Source organism: Panulirus ornatus, chromosome 46 (assembly GCF_036320965.1).
Source record: "Panulirus ornatus isolate Po-2019 chromosome 46, ASM3632096v1, whole genome shotgun sequence".
In the NCBI taxonomy this organism is placed as follows: domain Eukaryota; kingdom Metazoa; phylum Arthropoda; class Malacostraca; order Decapoda; family Palinuridae; genus Panulirus; species Panulirus ornatus.
The window spans coordinates 35,758,343-35,785,278 of record NC_092269.1 but is presented as its reverse complement, the minus strand read 5'-3'; the positions used below and the strand labels follow the sequence as shown (position 1 = coordinate 35,785,278).

At 49.1% G+C, this 26,936-nt stretch overlaps 1 protein-coding gene across 4 annotated transcripts in view; it reads right to left on the bottom strand.

Annotated features, from left to right (window-relative positions):
- Positions 1 to 26,936, bottom strand: part of LOC139763231 (dystrophin-like) — a 455,019-nt gene that overhangs the window by 340,277 nt on the left and 87,806 nt on the right. The window contains exons 1-2 of one of the 4 annotated variants that reach the window (XM_071689113.1): positions 26,211 to 26,314; positions 19,800 to 20,249 (exon numbers count right to left, since the gene is read on the bottom strand). The exons of 2 other annotated variants lie outside the window; for them this stretch is intronic. In XM_071689113.1, coding sequence (XP_071545214.1) covers positions 19,800 to 19,850 — 51 coding nt within the window. In that variant the 5' untranslated portion in view covers positions 19,851 to 20,249; positions 26,211 to 26,314. Of the gene's footprint in view, positions 1 to 19,799; positions 20,250 to 26,210; positions 26,315 to 26,936 lie in introns of those variants that run through there. One more of the 4 variants, XM_071689111.1, reaches the window with a different exon arrangement.

The window sequence follows — 26,936 nt, the reverse complement described above, 5'->3', positions numbered from 1 at the left end:
CTAGGTATGGATATGTGCGTGTGTGGACGTGTATGTATATACATGTGTATTTGGGTGGGTTGGGCCATTCTTTCGTCTCTTTCCTTCCGCTACCTCGCTAACGCGGGAGACAGCGAGAAATTATAATAAATAATACATATATATATATATATATATATATATATACATATATGTAATTCTCTCTGTCGGTTCTGTATGATTTATCCTACATACAAAATCCAATGATAAAAACAGACAGCATCAGAGCGCGTCAAGTGTTGCACACCCACAAGAAGGTTACCCAAACCACAAGGGAGATGTAGCCTCAGCTTCGCCCATCACCCCAGCGGATGCTTACTACTTCCTCCGCTACTGACGGAGACTCAGTACCATCCTTACCCAGTACCATCCTTACGCACACAGGCTAAATACCATACGCCCCTCGAGCAAGACGGTACGACCATTAAGCATGACGGTACGACCCTAGGGCACGACGTGCCTAGCCTTCAACCTATGGTATACTGGTTTACCTGTAAACCTACCTGGTCGTGTTTAGGGATCCAGACAGTTTTCATTCATTATATATGCCCTCGGTTACGTCTACTGACGTTTATCCTTCTTATACGACTACATGGCCACTACCACACACACACACACACACACACACACACACACACACATGGTTCCATCCAGCCTCCGCACTACCACCACCTCCTCCTACCACAGCCACAGTCATTCCAGCTACCTCAAACCACCCCTCCCTGTACCTCAGTTAAATCAACCGTGACCCGCTTTAACGCAGTGGCCAAAATGATACATCCCCAACCCTCTTGCTAGTAATACGTTATGTTGAGTTGCAGTTACCAGGGGAGGGGAGAAATCCAGCCTCCCAGCAGTGTGTACACCCAACACACTCCAGGGCTACACCCAACACTTCCACTGGCTACACCCAGCACTTCCACAGGCTACAACCAAACTTCCACTGGCTACACGCAACACTTCCACAGGCTACAACCAACACTTCCACTGGGTACACGTAACACTTCCATTGGGTACACCCACCCACCACCGTCACCAGACACACCCAACACTCTTACTGTCTACACCTAACACGCTCGCTGACCCGTGTGTTCTAACTTCACCAGCAGACGGCGTGGCGAGGCACAAAAACCACTGTTGGCCACCTCGGACGGAGGGGGGAAAAGTAAGAGCATCACAAAAATAAGACACAAAAGAAATTAACGTGAACACTCCTCAGGTTAGCCCCCGTGAGGCCGACTGGTGAAGTTGGTAAGGAGGGAAGACCAGTGGCCAAATACCACACACGTCAACCTTCCCCATGAATCATAATTTCCACCAGGGGAGGGTAGACTACGGGGGAGGCGACGACGATGGCTGGTGGGGTGCTTCCCTCCCTCGTCAGTAGCGCCTGCCTCTCTCTCTCTCTCTCTCTCTCTCTCTCTCTCTCTCTCTCTCTCTCTCTCTCTCTCTCTCTCTCTCTCCTTGCTCCTCAGGGGAGAGCGTGTGGAGGCCAGGATGGTGGCGGCGGTGGCGGAGAGGCCTCTGTCGTACTCCAAGGGAGGGTATGTGGGAAGGGGGGGGCTGGCTGGCTGGCTGGTTGGGAAAGGCAAGGCGGGACGGGGAGGGTTAAGGGAAATGAGAAAAGGGGAGGGGAGGAAGGAAAAGAGGATATAGGCCTGAGAGAGAGAGAGAGAGAGAGAGAGAGAGAGAGAGAGAGAGAGAGAGAGAGAGAGAGAGAGAGAGAGAGAGAGGGAAGGTAGTGAGAGGCGTGGGGGAGAGGGGAGCGGCAGAGGGCCGTGCTCAGAGCCGGGCCGCCCCCGCTCGATACACACTACCTGTTCCGCTGCTCACCTGATTAATCATAAACCGGGGGGGTAGCTTGGGGGGGGGGTTGGGGGGGAGAGAGAGAGAGAGGTTCTGGGGAGGGAAGAGGGTGAGGGGGGAGGGGAGGCAAGAAGCTCGCCGGGGCGTGGACCACCGGGTGAGGGGAGGCTTGAAGCCAGGGGAGGATGTTTAGGGGAGGACTGAGCTGAGGAAAGTACCTGAGTGACGAATAGGAGAGACGAATGAGTAAGAGGGAGAGGACACAATGCAGGTATAGGATGAGTAAGGGCAGAGGCCAAACAGGGTGATAGAAGACGAGACGAGCAGAGGAAAAGTATGAGAAAAGAACAGTTCGATGGGAGACTGTGAGTTGAGGGAGGGAGGAAGCGTTCCAGTCAGGAAACCAGACGAGCGGGGAGGAAAGAGGACGAGTTCCGGGGAGATAAGAGAGAGTGAGTGAGAGAGAAGAGGGGGGAATAAAGCTGGGGAGAGAGCGACAATATCTGGAAGAGGACGAGGAGAGGCGGTCAATCAGGCAGAAAGCAAGCAAGGGAGGTCAACAGAGTGCAAGAACAGGCAGCCATAAAACAAATAATCAGGTGAGGAGAATGACCAGGGGTGGCGGCAGCGGGCAGTCTGTCAGTAGGAGGGAGAAAATGTGGGGACGAACAGACGAGGAGAGAGAGAGAGAGAGAGAGAGAGAGAGAGAGAGAGAGAGAGAGAGAGAGAGAGAGAGAGAGAGAGAGAGAAAGGAAAATGATTGAGGAACAGCAAGGGAAACGTTAAGCACAGGGAAGATAAGGAGGGGAGAGGGCGGTCACACAAGGATGCACGCGAGCTGTTGTGGGGAGGCGAGGCTGCAGGCCTGGGGAGGAGACGGGGTACACAGAGAGCACAGGGAGAGGAAGCCTGCATCACATACCACGGTGGAGAGGTTAGCGGGGGCGGAACTTACGACAACCCTTGCCTCACCTGTCTTCCGCGTACGCAACCACGCCAACTACCTAGTCCCAGGCGCGACCCCCCCCCCCCGCTACCCTCCCCTAAACAACCGCTCCAGCTAGTACCAGCCCGACCCTCCTCTAACACAACCACGCCAACCCATTACCGGCCGACCTCCGCCGCGACCCAACACAACTCAGGGATTGTTAAAACCTCTATATAACAGAGGTCAACACGATCATCTTCGCCCACAACACCAACAACAAACCACTGGCACAACCATAGCCCCGCCGTCCTAACATTACCGCGGGAGTAACACGGCCACATCCCGCGATGCTGCTTAGCTTTAACCCTAGTCTGATAACGCAATAATATAAATCAAGTCTCCTCACCGCCGCAGTATGGTCGTACTTAACAAGACAGCTCTACTCGGCGAGTGTAATGGCTGTTCCTCCTTACTCTGGGTGTTAGATACGTGAGTAGCAACACAGAGCGGTGGGGGGTAGAGACCCATAGCTGTGGCATGCCGAGGCAGCCAACAGCTCGCAACTGGTCCAGAGATTCCCCGGGGACGTCGAAGTTCGGGGACACGGCCATCACTGACAAGACCCAATAAGTGTGTAACAGTGGCCCGTACTTCAGGGTGGAGTTGCAACATCGTCTTATAACAGCTCTCGACGCCTCTTTGTCAGAAAACATCCTCCCAATCGATTTTAGAAGGAGATCTTTGCCTAGCTTTAACGAGACGCTAATCCCCCCCTCCTTCACAGGTGATCTGGTGTAGCAAACGCGAGGCAGCAAGCAAGCGACGAGCTGTGTGTATGGACTGCCACCAACCTCCTCACTCGACCCTTGCCGAAGTCAAGCGAGGCTCTCGTCAAGACGGTCGTGTGTGTGCGCTCTCACGTCTGAATAGCGTCTCCCCAGACGGCCTACTAGACACAGGGACTCCGGTGTGGAGCTCGTCCGAACACACCCACCCACCCGGGGTGCCAAGCGAAATGTGTGACCTGCGAAATGAGTGACGTGCTCCCCTAACGCGTCAGATATCACAGCAGGAGTGAATATGAGGGCAATATCTGAGTATGCGAAATAACTGACCACAAACATATTAATCGCTGCGTGTTTAATGACGGTTCAAACTGTTATATCATTGGCTCGTTATGTCGCAGACTGTCGCCATTCATGGCAATATATCTAGACCACTTATGGTATGTGTCTATTTATAATACTTCTATAATATTGTTACGTTTAATTTACGACCTGATATAAAGCAGACTGGCATCTGCAGTGGACCAGTGTGCTTAGAGCCACCTAATCCTCAACACTACTAGAAAGGGCCGTCGGCTCACAGGCAGCCCCAGCTGTTCATCCCCCATCCCTCTGAGGCTGGTCGATAAATGGGTACCTGGCGTGAGGGCTGGAGTGTGTGTACGTATATTTCAGTGTGTGCACAAAAGTTTAGACACTGTATATGTATACAAGGTTAACAGACGGGGCAACACGAGTGTGAACCTCTCTACCCAAAACACAAATACACACAGACACACACACACACACACACACACACACACACACACACACATACACACACACACATAAACAAACAATGGAACAGAATGACTGAGGCTATACATGGCGAATGCAGCGAACATACATATATTCAAGATGTATAACAATAGAGAATGTTCAAGAGACGAGGCACCCCTCGGGTGTAAAACTCCTTCCCCAACTGTACAAACAGGTAATTACACATATATACACACACGTACGCAAACAAATACATACAAAAGACGCAAACTAACACCGAAGCTCCGTCTATGGCGAGTGTGTGTGTGTGTGTGTGTGTGTGTGTGTGTGGGACGAAGTTCAGCTGAGGGTAACAATTTGCAGACGACAGCAGACACTAGCGACGAAGCAGGTATTGACGGGAAGCAGAGTACGTGGATGATCAAGGGACGTGACTGTGAATGGCGTGGTTATGAATCCTATCCACTGGACGAAAGGGATGCAAGAAAATGGTCAGGAGACCGTGTCTGAAAGTGGAGAGAAGGATAGGACACGACAGACCCGGAGTGAGAGGAGGGAGTGAGGGACGGTGTACGACTGGCTGGAGCGGGAAGTCCGGGGAAGGTGTTTGGAGTCATACGAGGATAATGGGGCATGGATCCTCCTGGGCACAGGGAGACGGAGGGGGTTGATGTAGACAGACGTTGTATACTCCTGAATGAAATAAACACGACAGAGCAAATCCTCCTTCGAGAGCATTCATAATGAACTCCCCGATAATACACGTCCAGTGCCCACATTGCTCACACCACCGAAACATCAACTCCAACACAGGAAGCAATGACTGTGTTACTCTCATTACCTATACATAACTGGGCCGGCCCAGTTGCCCCAGGTAATGTAAGGAGACCAGGACACGGGGATCGAACCCCTGTATCTACACGAACCTCGTTACTGGTTCCCAGTATGAGTGTGTACACATCAGTGCTACGGTTGAAGCGAAAGTGAGGCTCTTTCTCACCATCCTCCACAGGATGAACCTCCCCAACAGACCATCGGATCTTCTGATACTTGGCTTTCCCCACGTAGCTACTCCCATGTATACCGCTTCGCTTCTGTAATCCAACCCACGGCATCAGTTCTGATATATCTAGTTTCTCCGTGGACTCACCCAGCATAAGTACACTTACTCGATGACATACAAAAATGGACCAAGACGTCGAACACCACATCAGCTACGGGAAAAAACATCATGAATGGTGGACACAAAACACACTGTGAAAGAAGGCCCGGATACGAGTAGTGCCTATCTGGAGGTAAGCTGCTGGAATCCGAGTATGAGAGGGGCTTGGGGAGTCGCTAGACCTACTACACCTTAGAAGAATTTGTAAATGAGGCGAACTCTGCTGGCAGATATGATCACAACCGTTGACAAAGGACATGATTCAAGGGAACGTTCAGCGCAAACTAATACAGAGGGGGGGCCAAAGAAGGGCAACAGAGATGGGAGCTGAGATAAGAAAGGCGAGTTAAGAGTGACAAGTTAGAGGCCAAAAACTTGTCCACTACGAGAGAGAGAAGAGTTACGAGTTGACTTTATCACAGACTTCTCAAGTTTTCAAAATAGTTTGAAGATGAGAACAGCGACCAAGTCTTCGAAAAAAATGTAAAGGTATTGCAACCTGTGTCCATAACAAGGAACTTGGCGCAAAAGATGCGAAGAAGTATTCTGGTACCATATATACACTGGATAAATGAAAGAGATTGGAGAGATGAATTATAATACATTAACTGTAAGAGAAACGAGGCTCCCCACGAGTGCAAGACTCACTCCCCGTACTGTACAAAACAGGCAGCTAATTACACAAGAGGTAATCACACACACACACATACACACACAAACAAACACACACACGCACACACACACACAGTCTGTGGGGAAGGAACATCCAGGAGAACAAAAGATGAGGGTAAAGAGACTTTCTACGACCATCTTCCACTAATTCATCCACCTCCATCACCCGCCACTCCACTCACTACCCCTTACCCGCTACTTCACCCACTAACATAAAGCCGGCGTTACCTCATCATCCACACTTCCTCCCCACACACTGGAACGTTTATAGCAATCAAGTCAAGCCTTTGGAGTCTATGCGTCCGACTATGTTCCAGGTATCGCCCCTGGAAGCCAGAAGAGGATCGTGATTATCCCCTGGAAGCCAGAGGAGGATCGTGATTATCCCCTGGAAGTGAAAAAAAAAAAGTTTTGATATCCCTCAAAAAGTCAAACTCCAGCCCTCCAGGTCCTTCCAGAGCCAAGATGCGCTTCCTCATTCCCCTTTGGAGGTCAGCATCTGCTCTCATAACCCTTCCAGATGTCATATGAAGTTACTAACCATGGCCCTCTGAGGTCAAAACTGGCCCTCCAAAATCCCCTCTGAGCTGAAGCGTGGCTCTCGATAACCCCCCCTTTTTTTTTGGAGGTCAATACCGAGCTCTGCCGATCCTTCCAGGCGTCACGTGGGGGGACACCATGTACCTCCAGGGGGTCAGAACTGGACCTCTGAAGCACTGGGATCAGGAGGAGGTTCTCTATATCCTTACTCCATGTCAGAGACGGTCTCTCAAATCATTCCTGAGCAATGAAAAGGTTTTTCTAATAGCCATTCCGTTGTCAGGACAGACTATATACATACATACATATATATATCTCAACACCTCTTAGAAACATAAGCTCTCCAGACCTTTAAAGAGGTCGGAAACTGTAGCCCACGATTCTATATATATAGAGTCAGTGCAGGTCATTTGTTCACATCCGAACCGGAGGTCGGGCACAGGTTCTTCATCCACCCCTGGATCTTAGAACCGGTTCTTCACCTCCCATTGGGAGGCTCACAGCGGCGATGGCGTATCCCCAATGACGTCAGAGGTACCATGGGAACCCACTCAGGAGGTGAGGGGAATTCCTCAAATCCCTCTATTGATACGATTTCGCTCCGCAGACCTTAGCACCGATGCGTCACGTCCCACCTGCTGCCTCTACCACCACACAGCAGACCCTCACCAGTGGAGTGTGTGAGTGCCACACAGCAGAGTCTACCAATACCCTGAGGTTGAAATCCACACTGCACTACCCCATGTGTGTGTGTGTGTGTGTGTGTGTGTGTGTGTGTGTGTGTGTGTGTGTGTGTGTGTGTGTGTCCACTAGCAACAACAGGCGAGCATTTTTCACCTGTTCCGCCAAGTTTCCACACCAGTGGTCCGTGAGCCAACAGGCCAGCACCACCACTGTTCCTCTCACAGCCACACAACACAGTTCCCTCCACTGCTAGGATTTCACAAACTACATATACATATACATATATATATATATATATATATATATATATATATATATGTGTGTGTGTGTGTGTGTGTGAGACAGGTGCCCAGGTCACTGAAAATCCCCCATTAATCTCATTGACAAAAGAGCTCTTACCAAGACCCATCTCGAAGAAAAAAACTAACTTCATCACCAAATTTTGGACGCCAAAGCCACACCTTACCTACACACACACACACACACACACACACACACACACATCACACGGGGAACAGCTTACAACGATTGCTGAAGCTTGTCAGGTGGGAGCTATTGGAAGGCCAGCAGATGCTCCCACAGTGAGATATATACACCCCTCTTGAGTTTCCCCCACACCCCAAGAAAGACGTCGCGCCACTTCCTCCTCCGCAGGGGAATGAGAGAGAGAGAGAGAGAGAGAGAGAGAGAGAGAGAGAGAGAGAGAGAGAGAGAGAGAGAGAGAGAGAGAGAGAGAGTGCGTCGTCTAGCTCTGTGGGCTGAAGGACGGGGTTCACGGAGGGGTGGGAATGAGGGGAGGGGAGGAGGTGTTCGGGGGGTAGGGACTTGGCGAGCCCTGTGGGCTGCAGGACGGAGAGAGGTTTAACTCGCATGCCTTTCTGTATTTCCTGCAGGAAAGAAGAAAAAAAAAAGAAAAAAGAAAGAAATTAATCTCTGGATAAGACTAAGCCCATGTACGTCCGTACCCAATACGAACACTTACTGTATTCAAGACATGTATAAATACATACACGTTTCAATACAAGTGAAACGATCATCTTTTTTTGTGTGTGTGAGATCCGTAAACTCATCAAGACGCTTCCTTTCCGAGACCCATCCATGATTCGAGGGAGAAGCAATACAGTGTCTGGGATTCCGTGTTTAAAAAACTCCACAGCTGCACCGCTTCAAGCGACCCTTCTGAAGGGGTTCATTACCCGGCCGGATCTAATACGCGTCCCCACACCAGTGTTGCTGCGGACCTTCGCGACGTGGACGACTGAGACAAATTTGACACGAATGGGAGGGGTAAGAGCGGCCCTTCAAGCTGGCTCGCTAACGCTTGAAAACGATGGTGCGCCACTGTACGCTTTAAGAGCGTAACCGGCTTCAGGGAGCCAGGTCAAAGGTTAAACTGTCGTACACAAGGGTCGTGCCCTCGAGGTACCGAGCATCGGTACCATGAGACTCCAGGGACGTACCGTTGTGCTCCAGCGTCGGTACCAACACACTCCAGGGACGTACCGTCGTGTCCCGGTGCTGGTACCGTCCTGCTCACTCGGCCAACGTGTACTGAATTCGTCCAACTCTCTCCTTCCGAATTCCTCTCATAACAATTTCAGTTCTGTAACTTTTACTACCTTTACAAGACGTTACATTGGATTACTTTCTAGATCAAACGTGGCTATCCAAACGGCCCCCGTCTTGGACGGCCTCCCAACGTCAAAACCACTCAAGAGAACGAGGGACGCCATTTCTCCACCACACCCACCACCTCTCTCCACATCACTCGCTACACCTGCAGCCGCGACAGCTCGCTTTCCCCAGTGACGCCCTCAGGTACTCAGGGGGTTCACTTGTCTCGTAGCTTTTCCAAGGGGAGGATCGAAACCCCCCAACACGGTATTCCAAACAGGTAAACCACTACCGTGGAGTCCACGGGGGGGGACCCATCTATATCTATACACCCTGTCCACTCCCTCTCCTCTCCTAAGATCACCCGTGTCCACTCACCTTTCCCTTCTGTAGAACCACACTCGCTCTCTCTACACTCCCTCCCCTCTGCTGATACTGTCCCCCTTTCTCCATCTGGGCCATCTGAACTAACCCCCTCTCCTAAACACCCATATGCACCGTCACACACTACTCTTTATCCCTCCCCTTACCTCACCTTAACAGCCTGCCCTCTCCTCTTTCACCTCTCTCTCTCTCTCTCTCTCTCTCTCTCTCTCTCTCTCTCTCTCTCTCTCTCTCTCTCTCTCTCTCTCTGCCTACCCTTCCCCTCCCCACCCCAAGTCGTGTCCTGGGCCGCCACCAGCAGCTCCACCGTCCCCTCCCTCTTCTCCCCCCCCCCGATCAAAGCTCCCAGGTCTCCCCCGGGACAATGGCACGGTCCCATGGCCTGCAAGTGTCATACCTCGTCCCTAATTCAAGGGAGGAGACCGCGTCCGTCCCACCTACTAGTAAGGAGTCTGGCCAATCAGCGAGCCAGGGCAGAGAGGCCATTTTAACCTCACTCTTCCCAGGATATGTTCTGTGTATACTCTGTGTATATACTCAGTATACTCAGTATACTGAATAGGCTGAGCATACAGCTTAGTCGTGACGTTCACAAATACGAGTATATAATGATATACTACACTAAAATACGCATAAAAAAAACGCCAGGTCTTGATTAGGAGCTTCATATTACCAACAACGTCTCGACAAACATGTAAAAAATGGAATATTTCCGACACAGGAGAGCAATATGCGAACCCTTTTTATACAAGGATAAACATATACACTATATATATAAACTCTACAAGTGCAATACCACTAAACACGAAAATGACACACTAAATACCGAACTTAACTTATATATATTCAATTCTGTATTAATGAATGTAATATACTACACTAATTTTTCAAATACGAATATATACATATATCAAATACTACACCGATACACTAAACAGTGAAGTGATATATCAAACACTATACTGATATATAATAAACACTCCATTGACACACTAGACAGCTGCAATGTTATGACACACACACACATTACCCGTGTCATATCAAATACTATGTGCAGGCACGGGGCCTATCAAACACTGCACACTCATACTCAATAAACACACTGGTCACCCGGTCATATATGCGGCGCATGAACTAGCCAGCGAGGCATGGAGACACCGTGATGCACGGTGAGACGAACCACCTACACAGATGCTGTGGTCAGCACAGCTTGACGTCAACACAGCTTCCCCCACCCCTCACAGCTTTGCCGAAGTGGTAGACAGTAAATATACCTGGCGAATACACACTCAGGTAAAGCAATGTTTCTTTTTTTTTTATTCAATACTTTTTTTTTTTTTGCAACTGACATGGCTTCTGTTGGGGTATACTTTAACCTGAACCATGCCAGTTAATACACACACACACACACACACACACACACACACATATATATATATATATATATATATATATATATATATATATATATATATATATATATGTCCCCCTTACTACCCTCTTTATTTAACTACTGATCAAATTAATCCTTTACTACCCTCCTCATTTAAGCACTGACCAAACTAATCTTTTACTACCCTCTTTATCTAAGTACTGATCAAATTAATCCTTTATTACCCTCCTCATTTACGTACTGATCAAATTGATCCTTTATTACCCTCTTCCTTTACGTGCTGATCAAACTAATCTTTTACTACCCTCTTTATTTACGTACTGATCAAATTAATCTTTTACTACCCTCTTTAAGTGCTGATCAAATCAATCATTTATTACCCTCTTCATTTACGTACTGATCAAATTAATCTTTTCCTACCTTCCTCATTTATCAAATCATTATCCCTGGTACACCCACAGTGGATGGGTCTCAGAATTACTCGATAAGACGGCTCCTCCAGTAATGTTACATGGTAACATCGGGGGAGACCTACCACGCGAGATAATGATTTTCAAAAGCTACATATGTACTCCCGTCATTCCACATGCAAGCTACATATGTACTCCCGTCATTCCACATGCCAGTCCACTCGCAAAATCCAATAACCGACTCTTGATAAAAGACAAATTTTTCAATAACGCATCAATGAATCCAAATATTAAAGTCAAACTGTCAGTAAGATATATATGTATATATATATATATATATATATATATATATATATATATATATATATATATATATATATATATATATATATATTTCACACTATTTGCCATTTCCCGCGTCAGCGAGGTAGCGTTAAGAACAAAGGACTGGGCCCTTGAGGGAATATCCTCTCTCTCTCTCTCTCTCTCTCTCTCTCTCTCTCTCTCTCTCTCTCTCTCTCTCTCTCTCTCTCTCAGGCCATGTTTGCATCCTGAGGCGGGTTCCTGGGTAGCGTGGGTGCGGCTACGCATATGATCACACCGGTATGTGATATGTTTACTGAGGGGTCTAGAGGGGAGGGGTTTGGGGAGAACACCGACTGAAACCGCTACTACTGCTGCTACTACCATCACTACGGCAACAAGCGCTACCACCATCGCTCCGGCCAACCACCAGCAAGCACACTCCCCACCTGCACGACCACCGACATAAGCAACAACCAATACCACACCACCGCAAACAACCAACAAAAGCAACCACAAGATGACTCCAACACCGGCGCCACCGTTATCAGAGCACCACCACAATCAACCACAGTAAGCGCCCAGCACAACCACAATCAACCACAGCAAGCGCCCATCACCATCACAATCAACCACAGCAAGCGCCCATCACCACCACAATCAACCACAGTAAGCGCCCAGCACAACCACAATCGACCACAGCAAGCGCCCATCACCATCACAATCAACCACAGCAGGCGACCAGCACAACCACAATCGACCACAGCAAGCGCCCATCACCACCACAATCAACCACAGTAAGCGCCCAGCACAACCACAATCAACCACAGCAAGCGCCCATCACCATCACAATCAACCACAGCACGCGACCATCACCACCACAATCAACCACAGCAAGCGACCAGCATCACCACCACAATCAACCACAGCACGCGACCATCACCACCACAATCAACCACAGCACGCGACCATCACCACCACAATCAACCACAGCAAGCGACCACCACCACCACAATCAACCACAGCAAGCGCCCAGCACCACCACAATCAACCACAGCAGGCGACCAGCGCCCATCACCACCACAATCAACCACAGCAGCGACCAGCACAACCACAATCAACCACAGCAGGCGACCAGCACAACCACAATCAACCACAGTAAGCGCCCATCCCCCCTCACCACAATCAACACACAGCAGCGCCACACAACCACAATCAACCACAGCAAGCGACCATCACCACCACAATCAACCACAGCAGGCGACCAGCACAACCACAATCAACCACAGCAGCGCCAGCACACCCATCGACCACAGCGCCACACCACCAACACACAGGCGCCACACCACCACAATCAACCACAAGCGCCAGCACCCCACATCAACACAGCAGCCCACACCACCACAATCAACCACAGCAAGCGCCCAGCACCACCACAATCAACCACAGCAAGCGCCCAGCACCACCACAATCAACCACAGCAGGCGACCATCACCCCACCACTGCCACTACACTCTCTCTGGTCGTGTCTAACACAAAGAACATGAAACACAGATTTCTCAAAGTAAGACGTCTGTTTGCGAACTCAGGATCCCAACCCAGTCCCCAGGCGAGCTAGGTCCCACACCAGGACTCGTGTGGTGACCCCCAACAGCTACAATGTCCTTACAGTACATGTATCCTGTCACTCAGACATCTTATGGCAAAGGAAGTTGCGTCACATTTCTCCTAAAGACGACCCACCGGTATGCTGGTATTCCGCAGTGTGTGTGTCAGGTCCTCGAACTTCGAGGCTAAATGTGGGTTTGCTGTCACTAGATCTGCTCAGCCAGTCACAGCACCAGAATAAACGTGCCTCTCAACTTTTTTTTTTTTTTTTTTGACACACACACACACACACACACACACACACAAAGGCGAATAGTAGTGACCAACCAAACCGTCCCCCGTCTTCCTTCGCCCGTCGGAGGAATCCTTCGATTCTCCTACGAGGAACTGACGTGCGTTTTTTCCCTGGTGACGTGGAAGACCCAGGTACTCTCAAACCGACGCCGGGCGACGGTGGTCGTGGTCGTGGGGGGAGGGAGCTGGGTGTCGGCGCGCCCGCGTCTGACCATCCATCCGTCAATAACAGTGATGATGTTATCACCCATCGGTGATGGACAAATGCGTGGTAGGAGCCATCACTGATTTCTATACCTCCATCACTCGCCACATCCACTAATCATTTCCGTGATGGGTTCGGGTAAATCACCCCAGAGTTTTACATGCATGCTGGACATCCGACATGATAAATGTCTCCCCCCCTTCAATAGAATGAAAATTCTTAAGAGAAGTGTTAATGAGAGTATACGCTCCCTCCCTTCTCTCCCCTCCCACTGGCCTTCCTCATCTGTTCACACGCGAGGCAAGAGACGAAGACTGGACCTACTGCCGTCAACACGCTGGCACATCGTCAACGAAATGCCCTCAATGACACGCATCCGTCTATATCACAAGCCCTAAGGTACCTCCACACGGAGAACTAAGATAAAAAGTACCTTACCCCGTTTGGGTGTGAAGCATTATAACACAACGGACGAAGGATTTTGAGATATGCCCACTGCCCTGGCCTCACACTGGCATCCCTGCATACATGACGTCTCTTTGTCATTTCATATCTCAAACGATAGAGTGATATCATATTTCGATGGTTATATATCAATACATTGGGGCTACCACAATTATCAGGAAATGCGTCTCTCACATTCATGTTTACCAAACCCTACCGGGGGACAGAGCCATCCATGAACCATATCCCACGGCACAAACTCGGGAAGGGCGCCATCTATGAACCACGTCCTACATCAGAAACTTGGGCACAGAGCCATGTATGAAACAGGGCCGACAATACGCCCAGGGGAGCGTCATCCGTAATTCACGACGGAGAATCAGGGCGGGGTCGAGCGCCATCTCTGACACAAATCTGACAACGAAGGCTTTGGGGGGGAAGGAGGAGGAGGGAAGAAGAGCTCCTCTCGCCATCTTTCGTTAAAATATATAAGAGTCGGCGGCGTCTCACGGCAGGAGGTTAATTACAGGGGAATGTGCCACATGCCAAGAACTCCTGCCTTCATTCATAAGGGGAGTAATCTAAACAACAAGGGAGTAATCTAAGACAACAAAACAGCCACAGTGAACTATACTCGTCGTTCTACAGCTGGGGGAGCCAGATGGCACAGCAAATGGCACACAAGACGGTAGGGTTCCAAAAGGTGGCACAGTAAATACCACAGATGGTATACCACAGCGGCTTCCAAGAAAGTGGCAAGTAGGTAACGCAAGACGTTGGCACAGTGGGCACCGCATAAAGTGGCACAGCAGACACCACAAAAGACGAGAGTTGGCGCCACAGATGATGACATAGCTGGGGTACCACAGAGGCCGGGAGTTCTTGGCACAGCAGGTTTAACAGAGGGGCAGCACAGCGCAAAGCACAGCAGATGGCACACAGCCAGCATAAGATAAGCAATCAGGCTCCAATACGGGGTGGCAAGAAAGGTCACCTTCTGATAACACAACACAGCACAGACGGGGGCCCAGTAAATAAATTTGGTCCAGTCGGATAATGAGAAGTCTTATGGCGAGAGAAATGATACTTCTAACAACTGTCCTTCCTCCAGCCAGGGATACTGCCCTGAGCTAACACCACTACACAGAAACACTAATGATGAAGGACGGGATGGGAAACGTCCTAAGGTCTCTCGCACTGATAAAAAAAAAAACATCCCAAATGTTCAAAAATTGGATTCGAGAAAACTTACCAAGGAATACAAAGGAATTCCAACACCAGCACTGGGGGGGGCCTCCTTTCGTAGACAGACGTGATAATCATAACGCACACACCTCGAAACTATTGGAAGGCCAAGTCCCCAGCCTGCACACAAGGATAATCCCTTACTGAAATGGCAGGCTGGAGGAGAGGGGGGGGGTAAAAAATATGCAAATCAAATCCTATGAAGAGCCCAGATGCTGTAGGGAATACTGAAGAAAATAGTATAAATGTGCAAATCCCATGGCTGTCCATTTTACTCCACACAAGTATGAGAACCATTACGGCAAGAGCTCCAGGACGTATTTAAACAAGGGGGACCAGACCCTTCTACTGCGTGGCGTACCACGAACACAGACACGTTACGGTAACATGAAATATACCAGCATTAAAAACAGTCTCGTAAACCAGGCGGGAGGGGAATAGAATAAGAGCCCCCTAACTTACGGCCGGCAGAGGCATGTCCTTTCATTACCACATCTGTTTAAATCATGCGTACGTAAAGTGAATCGTCTCTTTCCACGTACCGCGAGAGTCGCACTAAAATCGCTTGGCATTATGCTGGACGCATCGCTATCGTGCGTCGTACACCACACGATATGATATCGTACCCATGAGACTTAATTCAGGGTGTTTCTGTCATCATACACAAGACAAGTCACTGTGACCAACAGGTTAAGAGCAATGCAGCCGCCAAAGCTCACTTGTGGCGGCAGGTCGTCGAGTTCAAAGGGCTGTCACTGTCCTTCGGTGGGGCGTATGATCACCCTACCCAGCACGTAGGGTTTATGTTACTCATGAGTCGCTGTAGAGAGAGATTAAGGTCACTATCCAACGGGAGGTAACATCGAGAGGGTCATGAAGTTCCTGACCACCCTCCCTCACAGATAAAGGCGCTGTGGCCCGATGGTGTAACACGCTGGAGGGGAGAGGCGACATTTTAGTTACTGTACATCAGTTCTCAGTTCGTCTTCCAGGGAAGAACACAGTCTTCCAGGTCACGGAGAATCGCACGCAACCCAAAAACGTACCTAAATCAAGCCAAGGAAGCCCCCCTCTCAACCTTCCTTCCAGCCACGACCTTCAACTGTTGCTCCTTCAAAGACCATCAGAAACAAACGCCGCCATCCATCCTAATTCCGCTACAAGAAACGGCAGCTGGTAAATGAGTTCCTTAATTGAAATCTTTTTAACCATGAAATATCTAAAGAGCTTTCTGACACCGGTTCCCCCCCCCCCCCCCCCACCCTTAACTCACCAGGGCTCGGCGCAAACCACCACCCACCCACCTCCTGTCTGGCCAGCAAAGATCGAGGAGGAAAAACGATCATGAAGTAACCCGGTCCATGATGGGTGGACGAGAGAGAGAGAGAGAGAGAGAGAGAGAGAGAGAGAGACGGGGAGGAAAGGGTGGTGTCAGGGGCGAGCTGTGAGGAACGGAGGGAGAGGGGAGGTGGGGTGAGCAATGGTCCCTTACTAATGATGGTCCGTGAGTGGGTGGGGGGGGGGGGGGTGGGCGGCCCGAGAGAGAGAGAGAGAGAGAGAGAGAGAGAGAGAGAGAGAGAGAGAGAGAGAGAGAGAGAGAGAGAGAGAGAGAGAGAGAGAGAGAGAGAGAGAGGCGAAACAGTCATAACTTTAAAAGGCGAAAATTAAAAACTAGCACGTGGGAGGGAAGGTCTCATAAACATAACGTGACGACGGCAAATGAGAGGAGGAACGGACGAAAAAATTAGACAAGTGAAGCGAGTAATAAAAAAAAAAAAAAAAAACGTGTGACGAACAGGGCCATGAGAGAGAGAGTCATGGAAAACATGGTGGGGGAGAGAACTACACACACACACACACACGCACACACAAGCCACGAACAACCCCAAGCAAAGACGAATTCCTTTATGAGCGTCAAGACTTTATTATGTAAGTAAGTTCCCCCGGTGCAGAAATGCGTGCAGTGCAGTGTGGACGGTACGGATCCCCGCCGTGTGTCTGAGGGCAGGGACAAGACGTCCTCCAAGCAGCGACAAGGAGCTCTGTGGATTATTCCCACGGGTGAAATGGATGATGTGGGGACACGAGATGGTCGGACGGTACACTGTCAGGTCGGCCGATGCATCCCCTGACCACATGCAACACCACCTCGCTGGCAACTCAACTCCCTTGACCACGACGCGACGGTACGAGACTAAAACGCGACTGTATAACCCATAAATACGAGGGGCTGGCCTATGACCCAGGCTTGACCCTTGAAGCATCAGGTCAACCGCCTGGCCATCACATTCAAGGGTCGTAGCGTCGTGCTCGAGGGTCGAAGCGTCGTGTTCGAGTGTCGTAATTTCGTGCTCGAGGGTCGTACCGTCGTGCTCAAGGGTCGTACCGTCGTGCTCGAGGGTCGAACCATCGTGTTCGAGGGTCGTTCCGTCGTGCTCGAGGGTCGTACCGTCGTGCTCTAGGGTCGTCCCGTCGTGCTCGAGGGTCGTACCGTCGTGCTCGAGGGTCGTCCCGTCGCGCTCGAGGGTCGTCAAGACGTGATGAAGGAAACCAAACCATGTGAAGACAGGACAATAACCATTCGCTACTTCGACACACACACAAGTACAGGTACAGGTCACTGGCACATTTAATTACCCCAATCACCTCCCTGAAGAACCCCACAGCTGAACCTCTCGTAATACGCCTGTCTCGTAAACCCTTAATGGAACAGGGCGCTGGCCGTGGACAGTTCTGTGTATTCCTGGAGATGCAGGTAAAGGCCGGCTTACCTGTGATACCAGTGACCACCAACTTCTGTACCTGAGTTCAAACGACTTTGCCCGACAAGCGAGAGATGGCTCAGGCGGTGATCCCCCCACAAGGCTCGGGTGTATCAAGGATTGTCTCCGTCAGTCCTGTGGCAGGGGAGCCACAGACAGACGTCACTGGCAAATATCCTGCAGTAATTCACTCGTCCAGACAGTCTCAAACGTTGTCTCGTCTACAGTCTGGCAGGGAGCAGTCTCAAACGTTGTCTCGTCTACAGTCTGGCAGGGAGCAGTCTCAAACGTTGTCTCGTCTACAGTCTGGCAGGGAAGTCTCAAACGTTGTCTCGCCTACAGTCTGGCAGGGAACAGTCTCAAACGTTGTCTCGTCTACAGTCTGGCAGGGAAGTCTCAAACGTTGTCTCGCCTACAGTCTGGCAGGGAACAGTCTCAAACGTTGTCTCGTCTTCAGTCTGACAGGGAACAATCTCAAACGTTTTCTCGCCTACAGTCTGGAAGGGAGCAATCTCAAACGTTGTCTCGTCTACAGTCTGGGAGGGAGCAATCTCAAACGTTGTCTCGTCTACAGTCACAGTCTCCTCACCTGTTCCAATCACCAGTCTAAACAAGTTTCTCAAACCCCAGTTCTACAGTGAAAACCCCTGTCACCAGTCACGTCCCTCACCTCAGACAACAGTCAGGGACGCCGTTACTGAACAGTCAGGGACACCGTTACTCGACAGTCAGGGACACCGTTACTCGACAGTCAGGGACACCGTTACTCGACAGTCAGGGACACCGTTACTCGACAGTCCTGTGATGAGACAGAGTCACCTCATCTACCTAGCTCACCGTGAGCCAGGAGGATAGATACGTCCCTACGATAGATACATCTACCCGGGAAAAAAGCTGCAGGTGCTGAAACGAAGGAGGGGAGACGAACGAACGAGAGAGAGAGAGAGAGAGAGAGAGAGAGAGAGAGAGAGAGAGAGAGAGAGAGAGAGAGAGAGAGAGACGGAGTCGCCCTGCGCTCCCTGACTCACCAGGGCTTAAATGAGGGTCCTCCCGCCCGGACACAACTTTCGCCTCCCTCGTCCCAAACTTTGCTCATTCTGGGTAAAAGACATTCCCGGGCAGAACTATTAGAAATACTGACGTCGGTTATTCCATTCTTAAGGCTACGCCGAGAGAGAGAGAGAGAGAGAGAGAGAGAGAGAGAGAGAGAGAGAGAGAGAGAGAGAGAGAGAGAGAGAGAGAGGAGTGTGCCAACTTACAGGTGTGTGTGTGTGTGTGTGTGTGACGATACTTCGCCATCAGGCAGGTCCTGAGCGTAGGAAAGAGTCGCGTGGGAGCCACGAATGGTCGATGGACTGAACGCCAGCGACCTCCGTGTGTGTGAGGGAAGGAAGAAAACAAATGTATAAAGCACAAACATATACAGGTGGGGGGCTGGAGGCCTGGCTGGGAGGGGAGTACGACAGCTCATATGGTGCTGTCAAGTGTCCCACCAGGAGAGAGAGAGAGAGAGAGAGAGAGAGAGAGAGAGAGAGAGAGAGAGAGAGAGAGAGAGAGAGAGAGAGCACGTCTACCTCCTGAGGTGCAAATCACAGTGAGAACGAGACCATGTGTGTGTGTGTGTGTGTGTGTGTGTGTGTGTGTGTGTGAGGCCGAGTGGTGGCCCCGGGTGTGCGAGGGACAGGGTCTGTGTGTTAAGCTCGGCAGGCAGGCCCTCCCGCCGCCTCGCCTCACCTCACCTCCACTCCACCAGGGTGTCGAGCGAGCTAACGTTAAGACTTACATTATAGCGATGCTCCAGCGTGCCGGTCCGCTGCTGGGAAGGGTGCCACATTGTCACAACTCTTCCTCTCCGACGCCCGGGGGCAAAACCTCACGTCCAACGTCCAAAAGTTTAAGATTTATGGAGTTGTTTCCCCCCTCCCGCCTCTGTGGCCTTCAGGGGCTTGCTCTCTTCCTCAGGTCAACGAGTATCAAATATACATTTTTTTACTACGAGGTATTTTCTCAAGGGGTCATGAGAGAGAGTATGGAGGGGGGGGGTTGTCGTCAGGTCAGCACCAAATCTACTGCCACTTTAGCTTCCTTTATTCTTTCCTTATGTATTTTCTATATACATAAATATATATATATATATATACCTTATATACCTTCTTTTTCAAAATCACTGGTATCTTATATCACTTGATCTTTCTTTTTTTCTCTCACTTCAAATTTCTTATCACTGATTAACCTAGGTAAACACAAATGTACGTTTCAATTTTTTTTTAATGGAGAAATTTTTTTTTAAAGGGGGGAATTTACGTAAATGATAACAACAGCTTAACTCTCATGTACTTCCACCGGCGGGCCTCCCTCACAACCGTGCCTCCTCACTCTCCTCACCATTACGAGCGTTCCACTCATCCCTCTACTCACACACACACACACACACACACACACACACACACACACACACAGACACACAGACACACAAACGAACACACAGTAATGCAACAAGAGTGAGGTGGCAGCTCATCCACGACGAGAGCACGTGGTCCCTCACAGCACACAGCCATTCATGCCTCTAGAATCTCACGGAGACACCCCCATTCATCCTTCCCGCACGTGTCCCCACCACATACACACACACACACACACACACACACACACACACACACACACACACACACACACACACAGCGATTGACAGGAAGGACAAGAGCCAATCAGGTAGACTGCGTCCTACTGGCAGGGTGTAAGAGTTACATAAGGCAGAGTGAGGGAAGAGGTGAGGAACCCGGACGGGGAGAGGGACACAGGGAGAATGAGGGAGGAGAAGCTGAGGCGCAGAGGAAGCGGACGAACAGGTGGTGTGGTGTGGTGTGGTCTAGATGGCAAGGGGCAGGAGAGAGAGACACGTGACGACTGAACGACGGAAGCAGACAATGGAGGAACACAACTGAGGCAGCGCCAGGGAACAACACAAGAATGGCCTCAAAGTTGCTCACAACCACGGAAGTCTGAGCTCCCTATCCACAGCGAAGCCCTACACACCTTTCCGTGGTTTCACTTGGCCGCTTCAAAAACGCTCTGGTTCGGCCCACGGACAGTACGTCGCCCCCTCCTGTATACAGCGTTCCAATTCGTTCTAACCCTTGCACGCTCCTCATCCTCTTGAATGTTCAGGCTCCATAACTCAAAGCGTCTTTCACTCTAACCTACCGTCACATTTTTGGTCACCCGTCTTCTCCTCCTTGCCCCCCCTCCACTCCACTTCTGACAAATATATCCTCTTACATTCTGTTGACTCATCCTCTCCATATGTCCAAACCACTTCAGCACACCCTTTTCTTCAGCCCTCTCAATCATACTCAGCTTAAACACCACACACACCTCTCTGGCACCATCGCTCCTTACATAATCAACTCTCCTCACATCACATACTGACCTCAATCATTCCATTTTCCAGCACATCCGTCCTCCTCTTGTCCTTTTCCAGATAGGGGCCTATAACTTGCACTCACACAAGCACCCATCTGTGGGCGCCCAAGGCGACCTGTGCACCCGTGGTGTCACCAAATACGTGAAGTTCAAGACAAAAAAGATAAAAAAAAAAGGTCAAAGAGAAATATAATCCCGAGGGAAAAGAAAAAAAAAACCTGTCGACCTTCCAATCTCGAGTTAACCACTGGGAAATCGCACTTTCAGACGAAAATATACACAAGTTACTTAGGCGCCGCTTCAGACTTCAGTCTTCCAGGTGACATATATATATATATATATATATATATATATATATATATATATATATATATATATATATATATATATATATATATCACGGCTGACACCACTACCCTCGTGCTGTCATCCAACGACAAGGCAACGTGTGAGTGTGTATGACATAAGGTCAACAAGACACTGGTATTTCGAATATGGTCAGGATTGGGAACATCGAAGGCCCTGTGTTGGAAATGCAGGATCTTGTGTTGGGAGAAGTCTGGTAATACTGACTTCCGTGTGTTCAATGACCGCACGACCCTTGAGCACGACGGTGCGACCCACCTGGTATGATAACCTCCCCTTCGATCTTTCCCTTAATGGTTAGATTAAGGGGCCGGGCCAGGCACCTCCCTACTTCCCTCAGGACCTGACCACACCGATCTTCAGGCGCGTGCCGATAAGTAAGCCTTGGGTGGGGGTGAGGGCGGGGAGGACAGCAAGTGATGCTGACCTTTGACCTTTCGGCGCTCCTCCAACATTAAGCGGCCACTGCAGGAATAAAATGCTCTTACTATACGCCCCCTCTACGAGCTGGTACTTGTACAGTTTTCCGTAGCAGTAGTAGTAGTAGTAGTAGTAGTAGTAGTAGTAGTAGTAGTAGTAGTGGCTGTAGTAGCAGTCGTAGCAGTAGTAATAAGTAGTTGTTATAGTAGTAGTAGTAGTAGTAGTAGTAGTAGTAGTAGTAGTAGTAGTAGTAGTAGTAGTAGAATCAGTAGTAGTAGTAGCTGCAGTAGCCGTCGTAAGTAGTTGTAGTAGTAGTATTAGTAGTGTTACTAGTAGTAGCAGCAGAAAAACAAGTGTTGTGAAGCACAGCTCATGATCCACTGTGTGTTGTGGTGTTGTATCGTGGGTACTGTAATTCTAATGGTGTACTGAGGAACGCATAAAATGTGCTGTACAAAGACGCTGTGTGATTTCTAAAGCCGAAGCTGTGACACGCAGTGGGTGTGAATCTATGTGGCGCACTGCTCTATGGAAATGCGGTGCAGTGAAGTAGGTGAGTATGCTCAAGGGCCCAGCTTTGTCTGTACACATCGTGTGGTGGTGGTTACACTGGGTGCGCAATACACTGTGATGGCCAGTGACGTGGTGACGAAGGCGCTTGCAGCCGCTTCGCGTCCCCCTGCAGTGCAGTGACGTGCCGAGATACAGTGTCAAGGAGGAAAATCGAACAGCTGTGGTCTTTTCAACTATGTGAGGAGGTGTGGTCTATAACTCCGATATACAACATAGCGACAATGAGTATACAAGGGTACACTTATACCTCTGGTGTAGAGCAGTGATGGGGCGTTTAATACATGGCGACCGAAAAGGACTGACGTTTGTGGGGGGTTAAAAACCCATCCTCTCCATGTACTACAATATCTAGAAGTTGGAACATAAGCGGGAGCCAAGCAAGGAGTGCTCAACCTTCTCTTAAGGCTCAGTCCGTTCCTGGCGCTACCTTGCTAACGTAAGCACCGTGGATCATATACTATATCATATTGTATATCATATTTCATTAAACTGTATCATATTTATTAAGTATAATTCGCTAGTGAGTAAAACAGGACAGTCTTCTTTCAAGAATACTTGGCTTAAATATGATCCAGATACATTTTTGAGGCCTCCGTAGATTCTCTCGTACAAAACCAAAAATCATAGGGATATGTCGACATGGATACAGACGTTGGATTTCAGAATTTCCGAAGCGAAAAAAAGAAAAATAGAAAGAAATGAAGAGGAATTCTCAAATTACAAATATGTTTCCTAGATCCAACATGCCCACCTGAGTGACTAAGCCGTGGGAGACGACCAGCAAGGGGCACACACACACACACACACACACACACATACACGCACGCACACACTTAAGCCACATACTCAAGTTAAGTGATCAATAAGTCTGTGTGATGACTTCTAGACTCACCCAACCCACCCCACCCCCGCTGTTCTATTTATACTAGCAACAAAAGTACGCGGGGGGATACTACCATCCATCCCCCCCCCCATCTCTTCCACCCCTACTTTAACACACACACACACACACACACACACACACACACACACAAGTTAGCACGTCTCTTAATTACTTGTGGGAGGTTCCCACACACCACTCTGAGCACCGACATTACGCTATTAAAATGTCGTTCATTACAGTAATTCCTAGTGGCCTCGCGAGTGAGACGTTCATTACTAGAGAAAAGAACAAGTTCTGTGGGTAGAGAGCCACACACACACACACACACACACACACACACACACACACACACATGCCGTCGACAGGTACACACATGATTCGACAACAGGTAAACACAGGTCGAAACCAGGTATACAAATGTCAGCACTAGGTACATACACCTGTGCCGACTGCTAACCCCAGGCGCACACACACATACGTGTCGACACCTAATACACACACAAGCCGACACCAAAAGTAGAGGGAGATGTGGCGTATCACACACCCGCAAAAGTAGCACATATACAAGACTCCGTTTGAGACCCGCCACAGCGGCCCATATGGGTCCGACCCTTAGAGACGAGGGTATCGGGTAACGAGATGGGTGTGGTGGCTGTGACACACACACACACACACACACACACACCCCACGGGGTCTTACAACGTCCTCTACCGCTCCATTTACATTCGCAAGAGCCTCGTCATGGAGAGAGATCCAGCGATACCACCAACTCACTTGTTGCACCAACGTAATCCACTACATGTCATGTCGACAGGGTGGTTTGAAGCTCGTGTGGTAATCACACGCCAATCACACCTACAAGAAATTAAATATTCACACCAAGGTTACACCAGTTCTCTCTACAAATAGTTACATCACCGCGTGAAAAAAAAAATATATAAACATTAAAATCTAATTACATCGCATAAAAAATTACACTAACTCAATTCGATTTAAAGCCACGTTCAAATACATCCGTGCGTCGACAAGTTCGTCATGAATGAACTACAAATACGCAGAGTGTACGGTACGAGGAGTTTGGCCTTCAAGTGTGAGACGAGGTGCTTAACAAACAGCCTTGGAGACTCGGGCTCGACTCCCTAGCTTGGCCACAAGCAAATCCAACATCGAGCTCACCACCACAGTTCCAACACTATCATTAATATCTCCGGTTAAGGCGAGACTGTCCTCCAGCAGATAATCTCGTCACAAACCACCAGAGATCTCTTACTGTCTGCCATTCCCATGGAGTAACAAGATCCCATTACTGAACGACCCAATAACATTATCTACTTTTGGCCGATTATATATATATATATATATATATATATATATATATATATATATATATATATATATATATATATATATATAATCGCATTTTCCATAGCTGTCATTTCCTACTGCGAAAGTCTGACATCAGAGTAAGCGTGGGGGAATGTGGGACTGCCGCGCCCCTTACACGGGGCAAAACCATTCATTCAACATACACATCTATGGTGTTATTCATCCATGTTCTACTGGCCACTGTTGCTGGCACCCACACTCTTGAAATTAATAATCTCAAATGGAGATCATAAATCCACGGATTTTTTTATTTTCACAATGAGACTAAAAGCCAGTGAACTAATCCATCATTATTGGCACAGCTAAAAACATTCGCACCTTATGGACTTTCGCACTCAAAGGAAGTACAGTTAATCAAACACTATAAATTACCGTGCGTAACAAGTCCTGACCGATCTGAGTCCACCGCTTAATCCTTGAGAATATTACTAAAATGAATAATGGAAATACATGCTTAAGTTATTCATGACACCACACGTTGCCCCTCACACTGGGCGCTGATTCTAACACATCATCAGGTTTACGTAAGAGAATCGTCGTATCTGCTCTTGGCCGGGTGGTGAAGATGTGAGCCATGTGATGATGATGATGTGTGGTGGTGGAGGGGAGGGAAATGACATCAACGCATGGCTCACCTCACCTGTTACACGTCTCTCTTGCTACTGCTCTCCAACACCGATAACACATTCACCCACACACACACACACACACACACATATACATACATATACATATGTACATCCTACACACACATCACACAAAGTTTCTACACAGTGTAAAATATCATTAAAAATAGAGTCCACCTCACAAATAAGATCATGTACTTTTCTTCTTCATTCTCTCTCTCTAATGGGTTATTTCCTATATCAAGGAATCAAATTACTTCACAGTGCTGTTCACCGTTCACTGCTACTGACGGGGGTGACACCCTTACGAAACCACTGCGGCATACGGTTCGAGCATTTAAGGACCGATCACATTAAAACTTTGCACCGTGCCACACACTACGGCACGCGCACTGCAGTATGCACACCACATATTTTCCGAATGCAGCACAAAATTTCCACTCTCAAATGCCTCTGCCGGTATGACATTTCCATGAGAATCGCATTATCTCCCCACTGAAAGAAGGCTGGGATTACGATTCAGTCCTCCATAAAGTTCATGGACAGAGGAGGATCGAGTGAAGGTGTGGTTGACACACGGGGATCACACGCACGAGACTGGACTCCGTGCTCGCCGGTAGGACACACACTGAACACTCCCCACCGAGCCCCGCCACCCTACCTTGCAGACCTGGGGGGAAACACCTCGCTCCACAATAACTCGAACTCTACGGTCACACACACGCACATTTCACTTCCTCGGACACGCTCGTCTACTACTCTACGTCTGCTGATCATGGAAATGTAGACTGTAGAGTTTCCTGCCGCTTGCGACGCGTTTGGTAAAAGAGCGAGACGTATCGTACGCCTGGCGCCATCGCTCAAAGGTCTACGATATTGACAAGGAGTGGGGCAGCCGCGCGCATGGCCATTCAAGACGGGATAGTGTTAGAATCTTCAGCTCAAGTTGCGATTCCCAACAAATTCTCACATTCATTCTTGTCCGTCTTAGGGGAACTGGTTCAAGAATTTCGGCGAATGCCGGCAACAAAGGGTTCACCGCAGAACTCCGCCCGGAATGGAATACACACACACACACACACACACACACACACACACACACACACACACACGGCGGCAAAATTACCTTACTGCCAGAAAATTTAAGTGATTAATCAAGGGAGTGAACAGAGAAATGTGAAACCCATGCTAGCCTACACCTCCAACCAAATATCTGAGATTCGTTTAGCAGCACAATACGAG